General features: G+C 43.1%; 2 protein-coding genes across 5 annotated transcripts in view; one reads left to right on the forward strand and one right to left on the reverse strand.

Moving 5' to 3' along the window:
* NDC80 (NDC80 kinetochore complex component) overlaps positions 1-1,114 on the reverse strand; it is a 34,683-nt gene extending 33,569 nt beyond the window's left edge. The window contains exons 1-2 of the mRNA XM_055128455.1: positions 982-1,114; positions 5-116 (exon numbers count right to left, since the gene is read on the reverse strand). Of these exons, the coding sequence (XP_054984430.1) occupies positions 5-105 (101 nt within the window). The 5' untranslated portion in view covers positions 106-116; positions 982-1,114. The remainder of the gene's footprint in view (positions 1-4; positions 117-981) is intronic.
* A 164-nt stretch (positions 1,115-1,278) lies between these two features.
* METTL4 (methyltransferase 4, N6-adenosine) overlaps positions 1,279-21,947 on the forward strand; it is a 105,730-nt gene continuing 85,061 nt past the window's right edge. For 3 of the 4 annotated variants that reach the window (XM_055127315.1, XM_012932188.2, XM_004606003.3), the window contains exons 1-5: positions 1,279-1,462; positions 2,568-2,967; positions 5,847-5,909; positions 11,068-11,437; positions 14,218-14,287. In XM_055127315.1, coding sequence (XP_054983290.1) covers positions 2,575-2,967; positions 5,847-5,909; positions 11,068-11,437; positions 14,218-14,287 — 896 coding nt within the window. In that variant the 5' untranslated portion in view covers positions 1,279-1,462; positions 2,568-2,574. The remainder of the gene's footprint in view (positions 1,463-2,567; positions 2,968-5,846; positions 5,910-11,067; positions 11,438-14,217; positions 14,288-21,947) is intronic. The other variant, XM_055127314.1, reaches the window with a different exon arrangement.

The following is a 21,947-nucleotide window of genomic DNA, read 5'->3' on the forward strand; positions in this document are numbered from 1 at the left end:
ATACGTTTGAGGGGTATAAAGGCCTTGCTTATTCAAGTCCTGGGACCTCAGCTCCTGCATGGAGAGTCGGCCAGCACCACCTGTGGAAACTGAACTGCGCTTCATGCTTGCGTGACCTACGTGCATTAAAACACAAACAAAAACAAAAACCACAAAAATACCTTCCAGACACAAGAAACACCAACTAGTACTTCCGTCCTTAAAGAAAAAGGCAGTCAGGCTTTATTGGCTCTTCTGGATAATCTACCCCGGCTATCTTCACCCGCCACCAAAAGCGAAGCCCCCATCTGCGCAAGACACTGATTTAACTTTGTAAAACACATAGACGTGCAGCCCGTCTATGTACGAGGCGGGAAGCCAATCAAGCAATAGAAAGACGAGTAAGGTACAATTCCTGCTTCGAATCCCGACCCGGACCCGATCACTGGAGCTGGCTGTGCCTCTATTTCCAGGAGAAGGCAAAGGCGACCCCAAGAGGTCCTTCTCCTCTGGGGTCTCAGAAAATCGAGCTGCTCTTTTTTCCTCACCGCCCATCTCCCCTCGCCTTGCTAGACGTCTCCAATGCGGACGCTCCCCTTCACCCCGCCCACAATAAAGCTCCGCCGTCCAGTCCTTGGAAGCCTTGGCTGGCTGGGACCCGGGTGAGGCGCCCTCCCGCCGCCCCCTCAGGCTCCCCGGGGCGCCCAGGACTCGGAAGCCACTCGCAGTCTCCCTGACGTCGCGCGGCTCAGCCCTTCCCCCCGCTCACGCACCTGTCCGCTCCCAACGTCTCACGGCCCTCAAGAAGCTGCTCCCGTCGCGCCGCCGCCCAGCCCCGCCGCCCCCGCGCCCGCCTCCCGAGCCGAGCCCGCCCGCCCGCCCTTCTCCCTCCCCGGGCAGTCCCGGCCCGGCGCGAGGCCTGTCGCCACAGCGGACCGGGGCTTCAACGGCTTCTGCGGCGCCCCGCTGTTCTCCAGAACGGCACCGCGGGCTCAAACTCACCCCAAAGGAACAGTCACTTTTCTCCCAGCGTCGCGACACGACCCAGGGACCGGATCTCAGGACACCATGCAACGGCTCGCAGATAGCAGGGTGCCGCCGCCGAAACCGCAACCCCCGCCGCCGTCGCTGCTGCTGTCTTTCGAATTTTTAAACTCTCCGCCTGTCGTGACGTCATCGCGCCCAGCGCGCGCGCGCACGACGCACGATTCTCCGCGACGCTGCGCGCCGGGCCCCGCCCCCCACTTCTGGTCCTTCAGCGTAGTTCTGACGCCCTGAGCCCTCCACTGTGCGGGCGGAACCTTCCCAGTTGCCCTGGAAACGCCTTTTCCGTACAACATGGCCGCGCCCACTGACTCGCGTTTTTCCCGCCAGCCCACACCGTTGCTCCCAGAGGGAAGGCGTTCGGGAGTCCTGTCCAGATAGGTGTCGTTCTCCTGAAGCCAATTTGGAAGGCGGCGTGTACGTCTGTGACGGGGACCAGGTGGGGCAGCAGCTGGTCGCCGCTGGGCGTGCAGGCCGGCTTTCCGCGTACCGACGAGTACCACGCAGGCCGGGTTACCCTGCTGCAGGACGGACTCTCCGCCCGGCTCCCTTCTTGGGGCTTGTTTGGTTTTTGAGCCATACCTGGTAGTGGTCCTAGGGACGGGGGCACCCCTGCAGCTCGGGGAATCAAGGGCCAGCATGCAAAGCCTGCACTGCAGCCCTTTGAGTTGTGTCTCCAGCCGGGACCCCCGCACATTGGGACTCAGGGACACCCCGAGGGCGGTGATGAGTGGCACTCACAGCTAAAGACTGGCTCCTTCGATTCTGTAACAACTGGGCTACAACTAGAGTTGGAATTTCGGCAAGCCAGGGCAGATCTGGACGCAGCCTTTAAATTTGTTGCTAGGGCTTCGTGCTTCTCACGAATTGCTCTTAAAAGTTCACTTTGCCCTATTTAGACCTAACTTTGCTTTTATCCTTTTTGAACTTTGTTGGTGACCGTGTATTAATTAAGTCGAGCACTGATTCTGGAGGACGGGACTGTCTCACTATGGCCAAAATCCAGAGGCAGACTTGAAAACTATTCCTTTAGAAATTAAGTGACCCTCTCTAGGATTATTTCTTTAAAATGGTGAAGTCGTTTTATGCGGTTTCTTTGCTTTGATAGGACACGGTCACATTTTAAGTATCTAGTGACTAGTACTGTTTTGGAGCCTGTATGTAGAGTTTAATGATCTAAGCACTGAGATTTATGAACCAAGGAGGTTGTGTGGAGAATCCAGGAAGATAGGGGGAGCAAATGTGATTTCAGAACTAAGATCAAGTTACTTTAGCTGAAAACTGAATTTTCAGGATTAAATGATTAACTCTTAAGTTGAAAGTTTGTAGGAAAAGATTGCAGGTTTTTTTAAATGTATCTGCTATTTAAACATGAATTTTAAATTAATTTGTGTCAAGTTTATGTGTTTGCACATCAAGTCTGTGTGCCTAGAATATTTTTCTTCAAACACAGGATGTTGAAAAACTTAATATGAAAAACTGAGTTTGACTTCTAGTCTGTAATTCCTAGAGTTTTTTTTTTTAACTTTCTTTTTTATTTAAAGGAAAGAAATGTCTGTGGTGCAGCAGTTGTCACCTGGATGGTTACTGGATCATCTTTCTTTCATTAACAAGATTAACTATCAACTTTATCGACATCACACACCTTGTTGTTGTCAAAATGAACCAGCTTCTAGTTTCCTTGACTCTCCTCACGTGAATTCCGTGCCCTCTTGTGGATCCTCTTCTAAGTTTATTGCTATTGACTCTACCACCAAGCAAGAGAATGAGGATGGAGGAAATTGTGAAATGCCCAAACAAAAATATGTTTTTCGAGCTGAACTGTTTGATGTCCCCAAACCTTATATTACATCTACAGTCGACAAAGAATCCCAACAAAGTATTGAAAAGGAAGATCTAATGAACAGTGTTAAAAAAGAAATGTCCACTGCCCGTATGCGCAAGGTAGAAAGCTTTAAGATATTTTAATTCTTCTATAGAAAATATTAATGTATTACTGTGATTGCTTCAAAATACATTGCTGTTTACTAGGTATGAAAGAATAATGATAAAGGATTTTTTTGGTGCAATAAAGAAATTTTATTAAAAGGGCAGGAAAAGAAAATGTGATCAAGAGAGAACCTTGGGTTCTTTAGAGGAGAGAGCCCTGTGAAGTTAAAAGAATTACATTCCCTAAATTGTGATGTAGGCATTGCCAAAGTAGAACATGCCTGGATTATTTTATGGTGGTGGGGGACACACCCTGTGGTGCTCAGGATTTACTCCTGGCCCTGTGCTCGGGGATCACTCCTGGCAGGGCTTGGCTGACCATATGAAATGCTGGGGACCAAACCTGGGTTGACTCTGTACATGGCAAGTGCCCGGTCCTCTGTACTATCTCTCCAGCCTCTGATTTTTGCATATGTTTTAAATTAATTTTTGTTGTTGTTATTGGGACCAGACATGGCATAGCTGGGGGGGCCGTGCTATGCTGGGGTAGAATCCAGGCCCTCTTACATGCTAGGCATGTACTCTGTTATTTGAACTGTCTTCCCGCCACAGAGTGATTTTTGACACTTTCCTAACATTTGGCCATTCTTAAAAGACTGGGTTAGTGTATTTAAAAGGCAGGTAAAGATTAGAAGTGTATGCTCTATAAATTAATCAGAATCTAATAATAACATAATTCATTTCTGTTTATGTATTTGCATCAGTCATATGTCCTTATACCTATTTTTCTTTTTTTGGGATCACACCTGGTGATACTTGAATTACTCCTGACTCTGCACTCAGAAATTGCCCCTGGCAGTGCTCCGGGAAGTATATGGGATGTTGAGTTCAGGCAAATGCCCTATCCTCTGTACTATCTCTTCTGTCCCATTACACCTATGTATTTAATTATACCAAAAAATGTTTCTCTACAACATTCTGAAGCTATGTATATGTATATAGCTATATAACTATATCTATATCTCTCTATATATTTTTTTGCCATACCCAGCGATGCTCATGGCTTACTCTCGGGTCTGCATTCAGGAATCACTCCTGATGGTGCTATGGGAAACATAATGGGATTTCAGCAATAAAAGTACATAGTCCTTGCTCTAGATTGCACCGTCTTCCTTGCTCTTTTTCTCTAGAGATACTAGTTATGCAACTAGTATGTATCTGATTTTTACTTAACATTGAGGTTAATCATATAGAGTTATTAAAAGTATATAGGATTTTGGGCTGGAGCAATAGCACAGTGGGTAGAGCATTTGCCTTGCACGCGGCTGACCTGGGTTTGATTCCCAGCATCCCTTATGATCCCCCGAGCACCGCCAGGGATAATTCCTGAGTGCAGAGCCAGGAGTGACCCCCCCCCCCCCCCGTGTATCGCCGGCTGTGACCCAAAAAGCGAAAAAAAAAAAAAGTATATAGGATTTTGGGCTGGAGCAATAGCATAGCGGGTAGAGCATTTGCCTTGCACATGGCTGACCTGGGTTCAATTCCCAGCATCCCTTATGGTCCCCTGAGCACCCGCCAGGAGTAACTCCTGAGTGCATGAGTCAGGAGTAATCCCAGTGCATCACTCAGTGTGGCTCAAAAAGCAAAATAAATAAATAAATAAATAAATAAATAAATAAATAGATAAATGTATATAGGACTTTGAGGGGGGGCATTGAGGGGGTCTTACCAATCAGAGTTCAGGGGTCCTGAGAGCTCCTTGTGATGATTTTTTTTTTTTTGGTGGTAGTGGTGGTTCGGTCGGGGGTGTGGTATGTGGGCACATCTGGTGGTGCTAGTGCTTTAGTGCTTTCTCCTGACTTTGTACTCAGGTATTAGTCCTGGAAGTGCTCAGGGCCCATATTGAAACTGGGTCATTTATGCCAGGCAAGTGCTCTATCTGCTGTACTATCTCTCTGCCCTCCTCCCATTTGTAACCCCACCCCCATAGCAATTCTTGGCAAATCAGGAGGTGGGTTCCATTTGAGAGCCTTGGGGGTGGGGTTGGGTGCTTGGGTCCTAAACTGTCTGAGGACTGCCTGAGGGTACTCAGGGTTTCCAGGCTTTACTTGACCATGCTCTGGGTACAGAGGTCACACTGGGGTCAACCACATATAAGACATCTTAACCCCTTAGTGTCTCTCCAGCCCTCAGTTATCAGATGTCTTGGGTACATGGACAAGTTCCTCTCTTCAGAAATGAAGGATGTTCAGAGTAATTATATCAAATATAATTGGTAGTTGAAACTGATAGCTATTTATGCACAGTTTTCTTTTGTTCTACAGATGTCAATTCTGTGTTTTATTTTCTGGTATTTTTTTACTAATAATAGTATATAAGGCTAAGGCAACTTTTTATCACATTTGCAGTAATAGTTATTGCTTGGGGAGTAATAATTTAATTATATATAATAATTAGTTTCTTTTTTTTGTGAAGTAAATAGATTTTATTTGGAGGGTGTTTGAACGTGTGGAGGGGGAGAGAGTGAGAATGAGAGTGAGAGAGTAACATACTCAAGAATGAACATGGGCTTCTCCGAGGGCAGACAGAGCCCCTACACCCATCCCAGCATTACATATGAAAGCACGAAAGTACACATCTTAAGAGGGGAGATGCGGGCGACACATGTGCTCAGGCACCACATGTGCTTGGCCACGTGGGTACAAGCAACACATGGACACTTTGGGCAGCATATGGGCCATAATAATTATTTTCTCTTAAGTACTAAGGTATATTATTTTCTCTTAAAGACATGCAACATGGAAAATGTTCTGTAGAAAGAAAACCATGTATTTCAAAAACATCTATATTATAAAGATGGAAGCAGAATTTTCTTCTTTTTGTTTACTCTTTAGAAACGTAAAAGATGTGTTGATTTCAATCAAGGTGAATTGGATGCGATGGAATACCATACCAAGGTAAGTGTGACTTGTTCATCAATGACAGTAATGGGAAACAGTATAAATAAATGGATGCCATAAATGTTCTTTGTTTTTTTAAATTTTTTTTTTTTTTCTTTTTGGGTCACACCTGGCGATGCACAGTGGTTACTCCTGGCTCTGCACTCAGGAATCACTCCTGGCGGTGCTCAGGGGACCATATGGGATGTTGGGAATTGAACCCGGGTCGGCCGCGTGCAAGGCAAACGCCGTACCTGCTGTGCTATTGCTCCAGCCCCTGTTTTCTTAAATTTTAAAACTTTACTTCTTTAGTTTTTGGGCCACACCTGGCGGTGCTTAGGACTTATGCCTGGCTTTTTGCTCAGGGGTCACTCCTGTCAGGGCTTGGGGGATCACATGGGATGCCAGGGATTGAACCTGGGTCAGCCATGTGCAAGGCAAGCATCTTTTTTTTTTTTTTTTGTAATGTAGGAGTACTGCTATTTATTCGCTATTTATTCAGCCATTGGTTAAGCTGATTGAATTGGACATGAACTCCACATTACTTTTTTTTAAAATTCAGAATGTTAATTTTATTTTATTATTTTATTATTATTTCCCCTCCTTTTTTTTTTGATTCACTGTCCCCAGTATTCTCCTACCCCCACCCCCGTTCCAACACTTCCCTTGCCTGTTGTGGGGTATTCCCCTATGCTCTCTATTTTGGTTACATTTGATATTTCGATACCAGTCCCACCACCACTCAAACCTTCCAAAAGGGCAATGCTAGATGATGTGTTTTGTATTGCTGGTTATGGATAGAATGTAATGTCCAAGAAGTTCTGTATAGTTCTCTTCTGGGAGCTTTACTTTATATACTTTGGGTCTTGGCTGTTGATGAGATTACATGGCACTGGGGGAAGTTTGTGGGTGTCACTGCCAAGCTACTGGAAAACTGGGAACCTGGGGGGAGGAGGCCCAGTCCCAATCCTAATGGGCTTGGAGATCTCAGTCACGGGTTCCCGAATATCTGGGTTGTTCATTGATTTGCTGGAGCAGGCACCAGTATAGTCTTCATTGTGAGACTTGTTGTTACTGTTTTTGGCATATCGAATATGCCACCGGTAGTTTGCCAGGCTCCACAATGCAGTCGAGATACTCTTGGTAGCTTGCTGGGCTCTCCGAGAGTGATGAAGGAATTGAACCCAGATCGGCTGCGTGCAAGGCAAACCCCCTACCCGCTGTGCTATTGCTCTAATACTTCTTTTTAATTAAAAATAAACATTTTCTGGGTATCCAAGGTTCAAGATGATTGAACTGAAATTCAAGGATAAGATTGGTTAACTATGAAAGTAGGAGTTAAGTAGCAGGTCATGTAAGGTTTTATAAGCCCAGGATATAAAGATTCACAGTAAGGGAGCAACAAATAGCCAAGGACAGCAGAACTGGAAAGTTGATCCACAGAATGATATTTATGGGGAAGGAGTGAGGGTAGTGTCCTTGAGACATTGGTGGAGGAAAATGCTCACTCTGATGGTGGATGTGGTGTTGGAACAGTGTATGCCTGAAACTACTATTAGTAATATTGTAAATCCCAGTGCCTCAATAAAGATGGAGGGAAAACATTAAAGATGATTCTAAGAGTGGTGTGTTGGATAACATTGGGTTGTCCTTGCACCTCCCGCAGGGAGCTTAGGTTTACTGAGTTAATCCCACAACAGTGCCCCTGAGGCACACCCAGTTCCATCAAGCACTAATATTCCTATATTGCTTTTCTCTTTCCTTATGTCATTTGCATGGTTTATTCAGCAGTGCCCTTTTTGTCTAGATACAGGAAGACAGTTCATGCTATGCTTTGTAACATGGGAGTTAATTGACTTCAAAATAATATTTACTTCTGGGTATCCATATTTACTTGATTTAAGCCTCAGTTGCCCTTAGTTCCTAGCACTCCAAAAGCAGGGTTCCTATGATGGGAGGGACTTGATGAACCCAGGGCAAGCTGTAAACTACCCTGGCATCAAAAGGGAACAAGCTAAGCACCATAAGTATAATAAATTAAGAGCATGGTCATGAAACAACCTCTGTCATGACCCAAAAAGAAGTAACCGAATAAGGACCCTGCTGGGGTTAGGAAAGACTAACCTGGCCTGAGGACTATAGTCTGGGATATATAGCAAAAGGTCCCCAGGAAGGGCCAACCTTTAAGATTAATATCTCTTAACCATGTTCATACAAAATGTCACTATCACTGTCATCCCATTGCTCATCAATTTGTTTGAGTGGGCACCAGTAACTTCTCTCATTGTGAGACTTATTATTACTGTTTTTGGCATATCCAATGCACCACAGGTAGCTTGCCAGGCTCTGCCATGCGGGCGCGATACTCTCGGTAGCTTGCCAGGCTCTCCGAGAGGGGCAGAGGAATCGAACACGGGTCGGGTCGGGCGCGTGAAAGGTGAATGCCCTACCATTGTGCTATGCTCCAGCCCATACAAAATGACTAAAACATCATGAGAAATAAATTTACTATGATTGTTTAAATGGATTACTAGATGAGGGAAGGATAAAGCAACACACCCTGGATGTAATCACACCCTTGAGCTGGTCTCCTAGTAATCTGGAGTGCTGAATCCTCAGATGAGATTTTGTCCTTGAGTTAATCTTCTACAGTTTACCCTGAAGGAGTGTCTTTACATCTGCTTGTTGTTATGACGAAGTACAACCCCACCTATGTGTACCCCCACCTTTTATGATTGCTATATAATTATGCTGTAAGGGGAAAGTAGGGACTATGAAACTACGACAACAATGAGGAAGAAGATATAATGAGGGAGAGGACTTTGAGGTCTACGAGGAGACTTGGATGAGGGAGCTATGACGACTATAACTACGACCAAAACTACAACTATGATTGTGCTGTAAGGGAGAGTTTGGACTATGTTGGGGAGGAGAGAGAAAAAAAACAACTACTGACCAGCCTGGGACCCTGTTTCTTCATTGTTTCCCCTGTCCTTCGTCTGTCTGTCACTGTCGGACAGACGGTGGTCTGGCCAGGGGAACGGTTCTTGGCCACCAGATGCTCTTGTTCGTGTGTGCTCATGCTTTTCTTATGAAACTCACAGTGGTGGAAACGGTCATGCAGGTGGCATGATCAGATTTAGTTTTTGTTTAATTTTAACTGTTTTTGGATAGATAATGCATTCATATGGTCAAATTAAAAATACACAAGAAATATAGAGTCTTCTGATCCCCGTCACCTGCTTCCTCCCTGTGTTCTATTCAGTGGTGTCTCTTTATGTGAAGAGACATAGAGTCTCCTTCCTCTGCCTTTATAGAAGCCTGGCATACTTCTGAATCTGGCTTTTCCCCTTCACTTAAACATATTTAGCATTGTTTTCTATCTCACCATATTTCAGTTTATTTAGTCTTTAATTGCTAACATTAGGAATTCTGCTATATAAAGCATTTTTCCACATATATATTTTTTTATCTTCAGGAGAATGATAAGAAGTTGAATATCTGGATCAGGGGGTTTTGAACATTATGGTAGTATGGCTAAATTGCTACTTTAGAGCTTGTATCATAATTAGCACATTATAAATGGATAGTTTTTCCTGTTTTCCTCCATCCTTACTATCATGCCACATTATCATTATTTTTGATATTTGTCAATCTGAAAGATAAATAATACTATTTCAGTATGATTTTTTTTTCTTTTTGGGTCACACCTGGCGATGCACAGGGGTTACTCCTGGCTCTGGACTCAGTAATTACTCCTGGCAGTGCTCAGGGGACCATATGGGTTGCTGGGAATCGAACCTGGGTCAGCCGCATGCAAGGCAAACACCCTACTCACTGTGCTATCACTCCAGCCCCCATTTCAGTATGATTTTCATTTGTATTTTTCATTATGAGTATAGTTAAACATTATCGTTCATGTTTAAAACCATTTGCGGACCTGGAGAGATTGTACAGGAGATTTGGTGTTTGTTTACATTGCTCAGAGCTGATCCTGAGTGCTGAGATTCTCTGCAATCATTTTATTTTATCTGGTTCTTTTCCTGACTTTGAATAGTTTCATCACATGTATGTGCTGGTATCTACTCAGCTGGAGACTTGAGTGGACCCTCTGCAGTTCTCAAGAACTCTTTCTGTGCAGCTTTTCCTTTCTGGTACCTTCTCCAGATGCCTGAACTTTTCAATACACCTAGCTTCATTCATCTCAGAAGACTACTGAAACTCTGAGTCTCCTGTCCGTGACATTGTTTAGAAACTTTCTAAATGCAGTAAAGTGAAAAAGTCACTTTTTTCAAGTGACTAGTGTCTGTACTGCTTAACATCTGTTTAACTACCAAGAGTCTTTTTTTTTGAAAATACTTATTTTCTTATTTTTGATACAGGCTACACCTAGAATTGACATTTTTTTTTTTCTTTTTCTCTTTGGGTCACCCCTGGCGATGCACAGGGGTTACTCTTGGCTCTGCACTCAGGAATTACTCCTGGTGGTGTTTAGGGGACCGTGTGGGATGCTGGGGTTCGAACCCGGGTCAGCTGGGTGCAAGGCAAACGCCCTATCTGCTGTGCTATCACTCCAGCCCCTAGAATTGCAATCTTTACGGAGTGGGGCCATTCCTGGAGTTGCTCCGGGAATGATTTGTGCTTGGTCAGTGGTGCTGGAGGGGAAGGACCACTAAGAGGGACCACTAAGTCATCCTAGGGCATGGGGGCTAGTCACCACGGTCATTTCCAACTGTGCTGAGGGATTAATACAGTGTCAGGGATGATACTCACTGCCCTTCCCATGTGCCCTAACATATTCTTACCTTTTCATTATGGTATAAAATAGTTTTGTTGCTGATATTAATAATTTAATCTCGGGGCCGGAGCGATAGCACAGCGGGTAGGGTGTTTGCCTTGCACGCGGCCGACCCGGGTTCCATCCTCGGCATCCCATATGGTCCCCCAAGCACCGCCAGGAGTAGTTCCTGAGTGCAAAGCCAGGAGTAACCCCTGAGCATCGCTGGGTGTGACCCAAAAAAGCAAAAATAAATAAATAAATAAAAGCATATTTAAAAAAAATAATTTAATCTCAGTTTATAAATTCAAATATTCAAAGAGTAGTATAAATCCCCTTATTCAGTAAGCTGTTTAAATACTTGTCAATTCTTACAATGCTTAATTTCTTTCCTTACAGATCAGGGAACTGATTATGGAGGGATCATCACAGTTAATTCAAGAAGGTCTCAAAAGTGGCTTTCTTCATCCATTTTCTGAAAAAGAAGACAAATGTAAAAAGCCCATTACTTTACCACTCAATACCTGCAGTTTGTCAGATTTATGTGAAATGGCAAAACATTTACCTTGCCTGAGTGAAATGGAACTCCAGACATTACAATTGATGGAAAATAATACTTCATTTACAGAGCAGGATTTATTTTCACGGGTTGTTGAAAATAATTCTAGCTTTACAAAAATGATTACTTTAATGGGACAGCAGTACTTTTTGCCACCAAGAAGCAGTTTTCTTTTGTCTGACATTTCTTGTATACAACCACTTCTGAACTGTAAGTAGTTATTATGTTTATTTTTAGAAAAAATTTTCTAAAAATTGTCTGCATTCTCAAAAGTTGAGTTAGGCTGATGTTAAAGTAGGATAAATATTTCAGGATAGGCAATAATTTTCTCAGTGTAGTTTTCTTTGAAATTCAGTTTTAGCGTGTTAACGTTTCCTTGTTGAAACTTTTTTTGTAATGAACAAAGGATAAAAACTACTCCCAAAGTATAAAAAACTAAAGCTTGCCTAGGGGCGTGTGCACTCTCGGGCTCTTGGGCGGCTGTGTCTCACTGCTGAGTTCGGTGCTCTGGAACCACTGTGTATGGGCGGGATCGGGACGTTGGCCAAGGACAGGCGAAGGAAGAACAAGGAGCAAGCTGGTTGCTGATTAGTTACGGTTTATTCGATCTTCCATCTTTCTCATCTCCCGCACTCCCAGCTTCGTCCTCTCTCTCGATCTACTCCAGCCTTTCTCTGGCTTCTCTGTCTGTCCTCCTACTTCTCTCCCCCACCTTGCCCTCTAGGCTACACCCAGCCAGGTAGCAAAATCAACATAAGAAAGCCCTTCCTGAGGGCAGGGCATTCCAAAGCCCTTCCTGACTCTTAAGGTGTTTTTTTTTTTTCTTTTCCTTAGTCCAAACACTTATTAACATCTTAATACTAGTTATTTTTGTATGGACATAGCAAGAGATACATTGAGGCTTGCAAGGCAGCTCTCCTGGCAACATCTTGCCACAGGCTCAGACCACAGCACTCAGGCCAGATCACTCCTAACCCTAGCAGGGTCCAAATCTAGTTAGTTATCACTGTTTGGATCATGACAACATTTGTCCATGACCAAGCTCTTAACTTATAGTTAAGCATTAGGCGCTTTGGCCAGGTCCATCTCGATGCCAGGGTAGCACACAACTCACCGCTTGTCCTGGGTCCGTCTCGTTCGTCATCAGGACCCTGCTTTTTTTTTTTTTTTTTTGCTTTTTGGGTCACACCCAGCGATGCTCAGGGGTTACTCCTGGCTTTGCACTCAGGAATTACTCCTGGCAGTGCTTGGGGGACCATATGGGATGCCGGAGATTGAACCTGGGTCAGCCGCGTGCAAGGCAAACGCCCTACCCGCTGAGGACCCTGCTTTTGGGCGTGCTAGGAAGTAAGGGCAGCTGAGGCTTAGGTTGAGAGAACAGATGCCCAGGAGGAAAATATCATGTAGAGTCAAATGACATAAGGTTACAAAAGTATAGCATTTGCTAAGTCTTTCTGTGTCCATACAAAAAGGACATGGCTCTGAATAAACTTTGCAAAGGACTCAAGGAGAAGAGAAAAACAGTATTTACAAGTCAACAGAACACTCAGAAAGAAGCTACAAATAAACAAAGAGGAATGGGAGCACTGTAATGGGAATAACCCAATAAACCTAAACTACCTGAGGCTATGTTATCCTACAGCATGGCAGAGCCTGGCAAGCTACCCGTGTTGTATTGGATATGCCAAAGACAGTAACAATAAATCTCACAATGAGAGACGTTACTGGTGCCTGATCGAACAAATCCATGAGCAACGGGATGACAGTGACAGTGACAGTGAATGAAAGCAATATATATTAGCATATGGTGAAAACCTCTTTTTAGTATCAACTATTTTATACATGTTGGTAATTCATATTACAATGTCATAACTTATTTTAATTTATGTGGGTAAATGACAGGATAACAAATTAGTGAGAAAATTATGCTAGTGTTTGAATATTTCTTTCCCATTTTTTTGCCTTAGTTTTTGTTTTTGGGTCACACTCAGTGGTGCTCAGGTGTCACACCTGGCTCTGTGCTTATAGGTTACTTGCGACAGTGCTCAGGGGACCATATATAGTGCCAGGATTTGAACTGAGTTGTGACCATAGAGCATTTTATTATATTTGACAATTGATTCGAAGACAGATTATTTTAAAATAAAGAGTTAAAGGCAAAATAAAATGAAATACAACCACCCACATTGATTTGAAAGGATAAGATTAATGTGGCTGCCAACATTTTTTTGACACATATATATCATTGGTTCAGTTCAATGAGCTGTATGCAATTGTACCTGTATGCAAAGGTACTAACAGGTGAAATCCTATTAAAATCTCTAAATTACAATTTTTTAGTTAAATTATTCTCTGTAAATAAATTCTACAAATACTTTTGTTATATTCCTGTGACTATACTTCATATTTGAAGATTATTATTATTATTACTTTTGGAATTGTTTAACAGTGCTGCTACCTCTATTTAAAAAAATTTTTTTTCATGAAACACCGTGACATAGTTGGGTTTTAGACATTTTATGTTTCAGCACTGGTCCCAGCCCCAGTGTATTCTCTGCACCAGAGTTACCAGGCTCCCTCCCAGCCACTCCCACACCCCCAGCCTGCCACCTTGACAGGCACATTTTTAAGTTTGGTGTTTGTTATGACCTCTTGTCTTCAGTGTTATTAACTCTGTGGTTTGGATGTTTAGCTGCCACTCCTTTACACCACCATGGACCCAAATCCCCTTGACCCCTGCTCCCCATTGCTTACCACTGACCTACCTCCCCCATCGCCCCCAGGTGCCCCCATGTCTTTCCTTCTTTGTCTTTCTCCTCCCTATACTCTGTATTATTTTAAGTGTTAAGTGGTCATGTAGAAAACGGTGAACAGTCCGTAGAGACTTTGGTAGGTAATTGTGATGGTGGGCGATGACAGTGAGCCACAGCTCCCAGTAGTGAAATAGTCACAAATACAGATGATTTCTGAAACTGTGCTTTTGCTTCCAGGTAGGAAAGCATATGATGTCATTGTGATAGATCCACCATGGCAAAACAAGTCAGTTAAAAGAAGTAATAGGTAAGTGTAAATAAATGATCGATGTTTACTATGCCAATTGGGGTTGGGGGAGTATCACACCTGGCAATGCTCAGGGGCTACTTACTCCTGGCTCTGCACTTAAAAATTACTCCTGGCGGTGCTCGGGAGGACCATCTGGAATGCTGGAGATTGAACTCGGGTTGGGTTTGTCCTACCTGCTGTACTCCTAGATATAATTTCTTCTTTTTTTTTTTAATTTATTTATTTTTTAATTAGTGAGTCACCGTGAGGGTACAGTTACAAATTTACCCATCTTCGTGCTTGTGTTTCTCTTATACAATGTTCGAGAACCCATCCCTCAACGAGTGTCCATTCTCCACCACCAGTGAACCCAGTATCCCTCCCACTCTCCAATCCCATCCCCCCCAACCCCACCCTGCCTCTGTGGCAGGGTATTCCATTTTATTCTCTCTCCTTTTGGGTGTTGTGGTTTGCGATAGGGGTATTGAGTGGCCATCGTGTTCAGTCTCTAGTCTACTTTCAGCACGCATTTCCCTTCCCCAGCAGGATCTCCAACCACATTTTACTTGGTGTTCCCTTCTCTATCCGGGCTGCCTTTCCCCCAGCATGTGAGGCTGCCATGGAGCCAACCTCTTTGTATTATATACTACTATTCTTGGGTGTTAGTCTCCTACTCTGTTATTTTATATTCCACAGATGAGTGCAATATTTCTATGTTTGTCCCTCTCTTTCTGACTCACTTCACTTAGCATGATACTTTCCATGTTGATCCACTTATATGCAAAGTTCATGACTTCATCTTTTCTAACAGCTGCATAGTATTCCATTGTATAGATGTATCAAAGTTTCTTTAACCAGTCATCTGTTCTCGGGCACACGGGTTTTTTCCAGATTCTGGCTATTGTAAACAGTGCCGCGATGAACATATAAGTACAGATGTCATTTCGACTATACTTTTTTGTTTCTTTGGGATATATTCCCAGAAGTGGTATTGCTGGATCAAATGGAAGCTCAATTTCTAATTTTTTGAGAAACGTCCGTTTTGTTTTCCAAAAGGGCTGAACCAGTCGGCATTCCCACCAGCAGTGTAGAAGGGTCCCTTTCTCCCCACGTCCTCTCCAACAGTGGTTGCTTTTGTTCTTTTGGATGTGTGCCAGTCTCTGTGGTGTGAGGTGATATCTCATAGTTGTTTTGGTCTGCATCTCCTTGATGATTAGTGATGCAGAGCATTTTTTCATGTGCCTTTTGGCCATTCGTATCTCTTCCTTAGAAAGTTAGAAAAGTTTCTGTTCATTTCTTTGCCCCATTTTCTGATGGGGTTGGATGTTTTCTTCTTGTAGAGTTCAACCAGTGCTTTATATACCCTTGATATCAACCCCTTATAGGATGGATATTGGGTGAATATCCTTTCCCATGCTGTAGATTGTCTTTGTATTTTGGTTACTGTATCTTTTGCAGTGCAGAAGCTTCTTAGTTTAATATAGTCCCATTTGTTTATCTCTGTTTCCACTTGGTTGGTCAGTTGCGTGTCATCTTTGAAGATACCTGTAGCTTCAGTATCATGGAGGGTTTTGCCGACCTTGTCTTCGATGTACCTTATGGATTGTGGTCTGATGTTGAGGTCTTTAATCCATTTTAATCTGATTTTTGTGCACAGTGTCAGGTCAAGGTCTAAGCCCATTCTTTTGCATGTGGTTGTCCAGTTATGCCAGCACCATTTGTTAAGGAGGCTTTCCTTGTTCCACTTCACATTTTTTGCTCCCTTATCAAAGATTAGATGATCATACATTTTAGGTTGTGTGTAGGAATATTCCACCCTGTTCCATTGGTCTGCGGCTCTGCCTTTTTTCCAGTACCATGCTGTTTTAATTGTTACCGCTTTGTAGTACAGCTTGAGGTTGGGGAGGGTGATGCCTCCCGTCATCTTTTTCCCAAGAATTGTTTTAGCTATCCATGGGCATTTGTTGTTCCATATGAATTTCAGGATTGCTTGATCCATTTCTTTGAAGAATTTCATGGGTATTTTTATAAGGATTGTGTTGAACTGTATAATGCTTTGGGGAGTGTTGCCATTTTGACAATGTTGATTCTCCCTATCCATGAACAGGGGATATGTTTCCATTTCCTCATGTCTTCTTTTATTTCATGGAGTAACGTTTCATAGTTTTCTTTGTAGAGGTCCTTTACTTCTTTAGTTAAGCTGATTCCAAGGTACTTGATTTTCTGGGACACGATTGTGATTGGGATTGCTTTTTTCATGTCCCTTTCCTCTGTCTCATTGTTTGCAAATAGGAAGGCCATGGATTTTTGGGTATTGATTTTATAGCCTGCAACTTTACTGTACAAGTCTATTGTTTCTAAGAGTTTCTTAGTAGAGACCTTAGGCTTCTCTAGATACAGTATCGTATCGTCTGCAAATAGTGAGAGTTTGATTTCTTCTTTTTCCTACCTGGATGCCATTAATATCTTTTTCTTGCCTAACAGCTATTGCAAGTACTTCCAGTACTATGGTGAACAGCAGTGGTGAGAGTGGGCATCCTTGTCTTTTCCCTGATCTTGGAGGAAAGACCCTTACCTTTTCCACATTGAGGATAATTCTTGCCATAGGTTTGTGGTAGATGGCTTTGACTATCTTGAGGAAATTTCCTCCAAAACCCATTTTGGTAAGAGTTTTCATAAGAGTTTTCATCATGAACGGATGTTGGATCTTGTCAAATGCTTTCTTTGCATCTATTGATATGATCATATGGTTTTTATCTTTACTTTTGTTGATATGATGGATTATGTTGATTGATTTCTGAATGTTAAACCATCCTTGCATCCCCGGGATGAATCCCACTTGGTCGTAGTGTATGATCTTTTTGATGAGTTGTTGGATTCTACTTGCTAATATTTTGTTGAGGATCTTTGCATCTGTGTTCATCAGGGATATTGGCCTGTAGTTTTATTGTGAGTGGTGTCTTTGTTTGCTTTTAATATTAGGGAGATATGTGCCTCATAGAAACTGCTTGGGATAGTTTCTGTTTCTTCAATTTCCTGGAAAAGTTTGAAAAGAACTGGCAATAGGTCCTCTTTATTTTTTTATTTTTTGCTTTTTGGGTCACACCCGGTGATGCACAGGGGTTACTCCTGGTTCTACACTCAGGAATTACTCCTGGCGGTGCTCAGGGGACCATATGGGATGCTGGGATTCGAACCCGGGTCAGCCGCGTGCAAGGCAAACGCCCTACCCGCTGTGCTATCACTCCAGCCCAACAGGTCCTCTTTAAATGTTTGGAAGAATTCGCCAGTGAATCCATCTGGACATGGGCTTTTGTTTTTGGGGAGACTTTTGATTACAGTTTTGATTTCCTTGATATTAATGGGTCTATTCAGGTATTCCAGGTCTTCTTGGTTCACTTTTGGTAGATTGTAGGAATCAAGGAATTCATCCATTTCTTTTAGGTTCTCTTGTTTCGTGGCAGATAGACTTTCAAAGTAGTCACTGATGATCTTTTGAATCTCCTTGGTTTCTGTTGTGATGTCCCCCTTTTCATTTCTGATCCGGTTTATTAGTGTTCTCTCTCTTTCTTTGTGAGTCTTGTTAGCAGTTTATCAATCTTGTTTATTTTCTCAAAGAACCAGGTCTTGGTTTCATTGACCTTTCAGATTGTTTTCTGGGTTTCCATGTCATTAATTTCTGCTCTAATTTTTATTATTTCTTTACTTCGGTCAAGTTTGGGTTCCTTTTTCTGGTCCTTTTCTAAGATCTTGAGCTGTGAAGTCAAGCTATCTGTGTAGGCCCTTTCTTCCTTCCGAAGGAATGCTTGCAGAGCTATAATTTTCCCCTTAACATGGCTTTAGCTGCGTCCCATAGGTTTTGGTAGCTAGTGTCTTCATTCTCGTTTGTTTCGAAGTATCTCTTGATTTATTCCTTGATTTCCTTCCTGACCCACTCATTGTTCAACATTGAGCTGTTTAAATTCTGGGTGTTTGCTTTGGTTCTCTGTGTCTGTGTGTGATTAGCTTCTATCTTCAGTGCATCATGGTCTGGAAAGATAGTTGATACAATTTCTATTTTTCTGATTCTATTGAGGTATGTTTTGTGGCCCAATCATGGTCTATATTGGAAAATGTTCTGTGTGCACTGGAAAAGAATGTGTCTTTTTAGGGTGTAAAGCCCTGTATAGGTTTGTTAGGCCTATTTCTTCCATTTCTTCTTTCAGAGTCAGTGTTTCCTTCTGAGTTTTGTTCTTGTTGATCTATCCAGAGGTAATAAGGTGGTGTTGAAGTCTCCAACTATTATTGTGCTGCTAACGATGTCCTCTTTAAAGTCTGTTAGGAGTTGTTATAAGTATTTAGCTGGTCGTTCATTAGGTGCGTATACGTTTAAGAGTGTGATTTCTTCCTGTTGTATATATCCTTTGATAAATAGAAAATGACCTTCATTGTCCCTTCGAATCTTTTTCAACTTGAAATCTATGTTGTTGGATACTAGTATGGCTACCCCAGCTTTTTTGAGGGAGTTGTTTGCCTGCAGGATTGTTTTCCATCCTTTGACTTTGAGTCTGTGTTTGTTCTGACTGTTCAGGTGTGTTTCTTGCATACGTCAGAATGTTGGGTTTAGTTTCTGGACCCATTTCGCCACTCTGTGTCTCTTAATTGGTGCATTTAGGACATTGATTTTGAGAGAGGTTATAGTCATGGGGTTTTGTGTCATCTTCCTTTGGGGTTTGTTTTTCTTGTGGGGTTCTTCCTTGTCATACAATAGCCCTTTAGTCCTTCTTTTAAGTTTGGTTTTGAGTCTATGAAGTTCCTGAGCTGTTGTTTATTCGAGACATAGTGTATGGTTCCTTTGAGTTTGAGTGAGAGTTTAGCCGGATACAGTATTCTTGGTGATGTGTTCATTTTGTTGAGTTTTTTAACTATGTTCCACCATTGTTTTCAGGTTTGGAGGATTTCCTCTGATAGGTCTGCTGTAAATCTAAGGGGTGCTCCTTTGTAAGTGATTTCCTTCTTTGACCTTGCTGTTTGCAGTATTGTGTCTCTATCCACTGCATCCATCTTTCTGACTATTATGTGCCTTGGAATCTTTTTATTAGGGTCTCCTTTTGCTGGTACTCTTCGGGCTCCTTGGATCTGGATGCCTGCCTTCTCCAGCTTTGGGAATTTCTTAGCAATGATGTCTTTGACTGTGTTTTTTCCATTGGGGTTACTTCCCTGTGCTTGTGGTACTCCAATGATTCTTATGTTTTCCTCTTGAGGTCATCCTTTAGGACTCTGATTCACTCTAGAGACATTTTGAGGTCTTTTGCCATTATTTGTTGTTTTCTTTGTAAGCTTTGTGTAGCTCATCTTCAAGCTTGCTGATTCTGTCTTCTGCTGTAGCCATTCTACTGTTGAGGGCTCCTACTGAGATTTTAAATTCATGTCCTTTATTTGTGTGACTTGCGTTTGTAGCTTTGAAATTTCTGTTCTCATTTCTTCCTGCATTTTCTTGGTGGACCGATCCAATGCTTCATTTATATCCTGCCTTAATTTATTGGATGTCTGTTCTATGGTTGCTTAGAGTACATCGACTCTCCTCAAGATTTTCTCTCTGAATTATTTTTCTGAAAGGTCGTATATGTGGGTAGCCCCTGTTGAAGTCTCTGGAATCTTTTCTTCATCCTCTCTTCGTGGAGGGGACTTTTGCTGTTTCTTCATATTGGTATGGAAGTATAGAGTTTGAACATTCTAGCTATCTATCCCTATTCCCTCTTGCTGTGGGAGGAGGGGCTCTGGTTCTGCTAAAGTGATAATGGTCGCCTTGTTTCTATTCTAGAATTCTTCCTTACTCTCAGGCTTTCATTCTGATTTCTGTGGGACCTCTAGTGAAGGTTTAAGGCTATGCTCTCCTTGCAAAGTTTCTATTGTTCACGGATAGTTTTTGTGAAGTTAGAATAAGCTAATAGACTATTAACATAGAGTGAATGAGATGGCCAGGGTATTTTTCAACGAAACAGGTTATGCAGATTATGCTAAAAAAGTAATAATAACTGTGGCTACATTAGCAGCCGCCACACGGGCGGGACGTCACGCCCTTTTTGAGACCACGTCCCCTGAGATACAGGCCACGCCCCCAGTAACCACTTGGGACACTGGCAGTTCTCAGGGTGGGCTGATTACCTGCAGGATGGGGGCGAGGTGGTTGGGGAGGGAGCAGAGAGGCATGGTGATGGAGGCAGGGTCTGAGGGATTATGGGAGAGCCGGGAAGGGCGGGGCCCATGTGAGAGCCATCTGAAGCCCAGTAGGTAGATATACTTTCTTAACGCTATTTCCCTTTATATGTTTGTATATCAACTGGACTGATAGCACAGCGGGTAGGGATTTGCCTTGCAAACGAGGGTTCGATTCCTCCATCACTCTCGAGAGCCTGACAAGCTACCAAGAGCATCCCACCCTCAAGGCAGAACCTGCGAGCTACCTGTGGCATATTCGATATGCCAAAGACAGTAACAACAAGTCTTACAATGGAGACGTTACTGGTGCCCGCTGGAGCAAATCGATGAACAACGGGGATGACAGTGCTACAGTGCTATGTTTGGATACAAATGATAAAATTAATTAATTTGTAATGTAAATTGTGTGAAATGTCTATAACACTGCAACATTTATAGTGACCTTAATTGGTTAATTCTTTTAGCTGGAATCACTTGTATCAATTGTCATCCTATTATTCATCGATTTGCTTGAGCGGGCACCAGGAACGTCTCCATTTGTCCCTGTTGCGTGCTAGTGTAGCCAATGGCGTCTGCTGTCTCCAGGAATACGAAGAGCCTCAAACCGTTTATTCAGGGTCTTGGTGAAGAAGTCTGACCATCTTGTAGGTGGGTAGCCATGTGGTCTTTTGACATCCCGTGGAATCCAGTTGGTAACAGCTTAACAGCTCTAGTTCAGCAGTCGTCTGTGAATCACATGTGTCCAGCCCATCTGATTTTCGATGCCTTGGCAAATGAGACAGCGTCCCTGATTCTTTTTTTTTTTTTGCTTTTTGGGTCACACCCGCTATTGCACAGGGGTTACCCTGGCTCATGCACTCAGGAATTACTTCTGGCAGTGCTCAGGGGACCATATGGGATGCTGGGAATCGAACCCGGGTCGGCCGCATGCAAGGCAAACACCCTACCCGCTGTGCTATTGCTCCAGCCCCCGCGTCCCTGATTCTTGATCGTCGATGGAGGTCGGAACTCTGGATTCCTTCTCTCACTTGAGTGAAACATGATATTCCAAGCATAGCTCTTTTGATTCCTCTTTGGGATTCCCAAATAGCGATCTTGTCCTGTTTTTGTAGGGCCCAGGTCTCTGAGGCGTATGTTAGAGCAGGAAGAACAGTGGAGTCTAAAAGATGTGCCTGGAGTCAGAGATTCTTTGTCCTCTTAACTACTTCTTCGACTTTGGTACATCTACACAATGGAATACTATGCAGCTGTTAGGAGAGATAAAGTCATGAAATTTGCTTATAAATGGATAAACATGGAGAGTATCATGCTAAGTGAAATGAGTCAGAAAGAGAGGGACAGACATAGAGGGACTGCACTCATTTCTGGAGTGTAGGGTAGCATCACATGAGGCTGACACCAAAGGACGGTAGATACAAGGGCTAGGGGGATTGCCCCATAGCAAGAAGACTGCTTCATGAGCGGAGGGGAAAAGGCA

Source organism: Sorex araneus, chromosome 2 (genome assembly GCF_027595985.1).
Source record: "Sorex araneus isolate mSorAra2 chromosome 2, mSorAra2.pri, whole genome shotgun sequence".
NCBI lineage: Eukaryota > Metazoa > Chordata > Mammalia > Eulipotyphla > Soricidae > Sorex > Sorex araneus.